The sequence below is a fragment of the Puntigrus tetrazona genome, unplaced genomic scaffold, assembly GCF_018831695.1.
Source record: "Puntigrus tetrazona isolate hp1 unplaced genomic scaffold, ASM1883169v1 S000000416, whole genome shotgun sequence".
Lineage (NCBI taxonomy): Eukaryota > Metazoa > Chordata > Actinopteri > Cypriniformes > Cyprinidae > Puntigrus > Puntigrus tetrazona.
The window spans coordinates 100001-105000 of record NW_025048065.1 but is presented as its reverse complement, the minus strand read 5'-3'; the positions used below and the strand labels follow the sequence as shown (position 1 = coordinate 105000).

The 5000-nt window shown below is 38.2% G+C and overlaps 1 protein-coding gene across 1 annotated transcript in view; it reads right to left on the bottom strand.

Moving 5' to 3' along the window:
- sim2 (SIM bHLH transcription factor 2) overlaps positions 1 to 2376 on the bottom strand; it is an 11088-nt gene extending 8712 nt beyond the window's left edge. The window contains exons 1-3 of the mRNA XM_043231788.1: positions 1658 to 2376; positions 635 to 717; positions 432 to 521 (exon numbers count right to left, since the gene is read on the bottom strand). Of these exons, the coding sequence (XP_043087723.1) occupies positions 432 to 521; positions 635 to 717; positions 1658 to 1832 (348 nt within the window). The 5' untranslated portion in view covers positions 1833 to 2376. The remainder of the gene's footprint in view (positions 1 to 431; positions 522 to 634; positions 718 to 1657) is intronic.
- Positions 2377 to 5000: the final 2624 nt, after the last annotated feature.

The window sequence follows — 5000 nt, the reverse complement described above, 5'->3', positions numbered from 1 at the left end:
TAAATATGGCTCAATATCTAAAGATAACACTTTCAAAAAAAATTAACACTTTCAAAAATTAAAAAATGTTTTTAATTGTATTTCCGTTAATTAAACTCTATTTGGTTTTCTTTAAAACACACACACACACACACACACACACACACACACACACAATTTGAGTGTGTTCGGTCTCTTAAAATAAAATCTATTAAACGAACACGAGCTCCGTGTTTTTCAGGCTTTAGAACAGAATTTCTCAACAGAAGCACAAATGAAGATATGAAGCAAATAAAGGCCCGTGTGAATTTACTCCACGTTCCCCAGATAGAATAATAAGGTTATGTGTGTGTTGTGTGTGTGTTATGTGTGTGTTATGTGTGTGTTATGTGTGTGTTGGAGCGTTATCTCCGTGGCCCTGAACTGACCCTGATTTCTCGGTAAACTCTCACCTGTGACAGACCCAGATGAACTGAAGCTGTTTCTGAAATGTACATGATTTTCCCGTCAGACGCGACGACAAACACGAACCCGTCCAGAGTCTGAAACACACACACACACACACACACACACACACACACACACAAGGAGCAGTCGATCACACAGAAACATCTCTCTAGAAGAGTGTGTGTGGACTTATTTTAAAGAGTCGCACCTGCAGCAGGTGAGATCCCAGATCTTTGGCCATGATGTCCTGAGGACTGACTCTAGCCGACTGACCCCAGGCTTCTCCGAGCCCTCACAAACACACACACACACACACACACACACACATACATCACAGCCGGGCTTTTATTACATTCCGTGAACAATTCATTCAGGCGATTAATATCGGATTTTAAAAAGCCGTTTACGGAGTTATTAAAATCTTTTAGTGAATCTGTGTGAAATGGTGAATGGAAATGACATTTTTCCTGAATTCAGTATGTATTCATCATAAATACAAAAGTGAAATATTTGAAATGGTTAGACGGTCATTAAACGCCCTTCCGAGGAAATCGATTTAATGCAAACCCATCCATGATTTAATGCCTTCATTTGGCTACAGAATGGCTTTTCCAGAAATGTTTTTAAAGGCAAGGCAAAACAAAACACAACACTAAAATGTTTCTGTTTATTACGTATTTTTATATTATTGCGTGACAAACAGAAAATATGTAATAATTTTACTCTCTAGACAAGAACGCGCTCCTTTAATATTATCATCTATACCTTCACGTGTAGACGAAAACAGAAATGAAAGAAAGTTCAATTAGAATTTTGCATAATTCATAGACAATAATAGCTATAATAATAGTCTCCAGCGCATTTTTCTTCCATTTGTGAAATATTTCTTCTTTTCTTAGTTTGAGATCCGTTATGACGCGTTTTATCTCTCGTCTTTAACAGCGAGATGATGAAGAAAAAACATTCACAGCTTTAATAGATTTTTTAGCCAGTTTCAGTTTTTTCAGTAGAAGCACATCTGATTAAAACGAATTCGGATATCGAGTTTATTTTTTATCATCCTATTCTTTTATTATTATTTAAAAGTGATATTATTATTATAAAATTGAGACTAAACTAATTAATTTAACCTAAATGCTGGTTGTCAATTGTTGAACATTTTAATTCGCTAAAATCGATTACAGAAGCGTCGTAGAATTAAAAATGAGATCAATTCTAAATCGTAGCTTACCATCTGGGAACACGGCTCTCATTTTCAGGTAGCTTGTGGTCAGTCTGATGATCGAGGCTTTGTCCAGCTGAGAAGTGATCGCCGAGGGAAGCGGCAACAGTTTGGCCAGTTCATAAAATTCTCCATTTTCTTTTTCTCTTCGTGTCTTCGCAGCATTCTTGGACTTTTCCTTCATTTCGGAGGCGTCTGATTTCTCTAGTCTCCGACAGAGCTCGACACTACACTCATGGTCACTCGCTAGAACCCGTTTCTCGGTTTATTCAATGTTTTTCGTTTCTGCTGCGGTGGAAGATCTCCTTCTGACGGCCTTTATCGTGAATCAAAATGAAGAAATAAATGGAAACGACTGGAAATCTACGGTTCACACGTATTTCCAGAAAAGTACTTCAATAAATCAGTCAGTCCTGTCTCGTTAGATTTCTGCTCACTCTTGATATACTTTAGAAAGAGACTCGAACTCGAGCATCACGTTGAAGCGCCGCGAACGCTTTACAATTTCATTTCATTTAAAACGTCAAGAAAAAGCCAAATTATATCGATACAATAAGTTCTGATAAATCCATGCCTATGAGCATACAAGTACAGATAGTAAAGATGAATTTACGTGAACGTCTGCTGAGTGTGTCCGTGTTCTCCGGTCCTCCATTTCACAAGCCCGCGTTTATTTCCATGTTCAAATCTTTAATTATCCTTTAATAGTCCTCTGAATATTCCTGAAGAGTCCGTAGATTCCCTGCAGCCTTTCGATTCAGACTCCTTTGATCGCCAATGAGAGAACATTTGAGAGAGAGAGAGAGAGGTTCAGGACTACTCTTGTTACGTCATACTCTCTTGTGTTTCAGGATGATGACGTCAAGGGACCAAATTTGACATTGAATTTGAATTTTACGAATGACTTTTAAATTATATGTAAATGTCTTGGAACAAACAAACAAAAAAAACATGATGAAAAATATGCAAAGCTCTAAAAGCATTGATTTCTCTCTCTCTCTGCACGGCCTCGAAATATCCTCTAAAACACCTAGAAGACCTCAACTGAGTCTGCTTTCTTCTTCATTCTGTATGGATGGGGTTCTGGTTCCTCTGGCTTCTTTGTTGGGGACACTTAACTTCTAGAGATTATCATTGAATTGATTTCAGAGACCGTCTCTGCATTTAATAAGAAACTGTTCAATCTCTTCATTATACATCCCTGTCAGTGTATTCTTCTACTTTATTCTGTTCAGTGCTTTGATGAAACCTGTGTTGATAAAAGCGCTATAGAAATAAAAATGATTGATTGATTGATTGATTGAGAGCATCGTTCGGATGGACTTTGAATTAAAAAGGATTCTTGTGGTTTCACTGAGTATATATCAGAAGAACCTAAAGAACCTAAAGACCTGGGTGTAGATGATGAACACATCAGTTCGAGTTCAACCCTGAACTCGTAGAAGAATCGTATCGCTGGAATGTCGCAAATAAATTGGGTGTCAAGAACTGTTCTGTAGTTTGTGTATATTTATTTTGAGCTCATAATACTTTTTGTTTCGAAGATATGACGGATATTTGAAATAATCTCGCCTTGAGTTAAACTACATACAGTGTTGAGAATAACTAGTTATATGTAACGTATAGGCTAGTTAAGTCCCCTTTTATTTATTTAGCGCTTTTAACAAGAGATTATCTCAAAGGGTCTTTACAGTGTCAGCTAGGAAATAGTGTGTTAGTCCGAGTATTTTATTTACAAAATAAACAAATATAACTAATGTATTACAGAGGAAAAAACGCGTCATTAAATGAGTTCTTAAAATGTTAATAATTACTAAGAGCTTCCTGAAAATCTTCACACACAGATTTGATTGATTTCTTTCTCAAACTGCATTGACTGCTTTAAAATGAGGCACCTGGAGTTTAGCCTTTTTTCCCAGATTTACAGGGTTTTTTTCCCAAGGCATTGTTGCCACTGTTTTAAACAATAATTTAAAATATGTTTTAAACATCAGAAAGATCTGAGATGAAGTAAAAAGAGGTGCTAATTCTGTGGTGTCTGAGTTTAAGTGAGTAAGGATTCTGAAAGTGTTGTTTTCTGCTTTATGTGTTTCCAAACAGCTGAAAATTGCTAGAAATGTAATTGCGATGTAATTCAGTAAAGCAACTGGGAAAAGTTAGACTACTTGTTACACATGATATATGGTAACTTGTAATCTGTAACTTTCCCAGCACTGACTGCATGAACATATCAGAAAGCACTGAACATTATGCATTTGATTTAGAAATCTATTTCCAACCCGTTTCTCAATCCTCTTCTCACGGTGAAGAACAGCATCTGTGTGTCTGAACTTTATCTGTGCTTTGGTCAGAAATACATTCTACAAACCTCCTCAGAAGTCGTGAAGCTACAGGCCAGTTTAGACGTTAACGCCGATCAAAACCTAATAATCAAGCCTTTTGCTATGTATCTAAGCAAAAAAAAGTGTTTGTGCTGTAACAGACGTGTGTGAGATTCACTCGCTCTGAACAGAGGGCCATTCCTGAATAAACTGAATGTAAGAAAACAGGGTGTAATGTTCCTCTTATTAGTGTTTAAGGGTCATAAATTGTGTTTGCCATGCAGGGCAACAAAGAATGAGTTGATTTGCGGCTGTAACCCGTATTTTAGTAGTTTTCCTACGCTTTGAATGAGTTAAAAATGTGAAAGCTGGTTGATAAAAAGCGTGACGGATCTGCTCGTGTAAACTGTAGTTTGCACACTTTATGTCATCATTTGACACGGCGTGCTGAGTATTTCTGGCCTGTATAAATGGCGTGAGTGTGCAGGCCCGCGCATTTATTTGTGTTGGAGGTTTGGCTGTGATGCTGGGATATCACTTTCTCTCTGCCTGTCACCGCTGATGGATGAACTTTGCTGGCTCTGGATGGAAAATTCAGGAGGAGACCCAAAACCAGCCTGCCTCGGTCGCATGTAGAAATCCCACAGAAACTAGGACTGTAAGGCAGACTCGTATGAACCTCGGTCCGCCGTCTCTCAGATCCAGATCTTCTCCAGAATCCAGCCTTTCCTGCTCTGGAGGGGTTTCTTCTCTTCTGCAGGTCAAACGCAACTTAAAACGACGTTTAGAGGAAGCCGTGTGACAAAAGGGAAGGGAATCTTAATAACACGAGCTGGTCTGTGTGCTGGATCTCGTGGTGAGCAGATAAAGACTTTGCAGACACAGCTTGAACTGATTGAACAGACAGAAGTGCTGAACACAATATGAAGAGAGAAAATATACCAGGTGTCGGCCTCTGATGATTAATGAGAAGAGCGCTGTATTTAATAACTAAATTACCCTCCGGCCCGATTCGGTGTTTAGTGACGCTT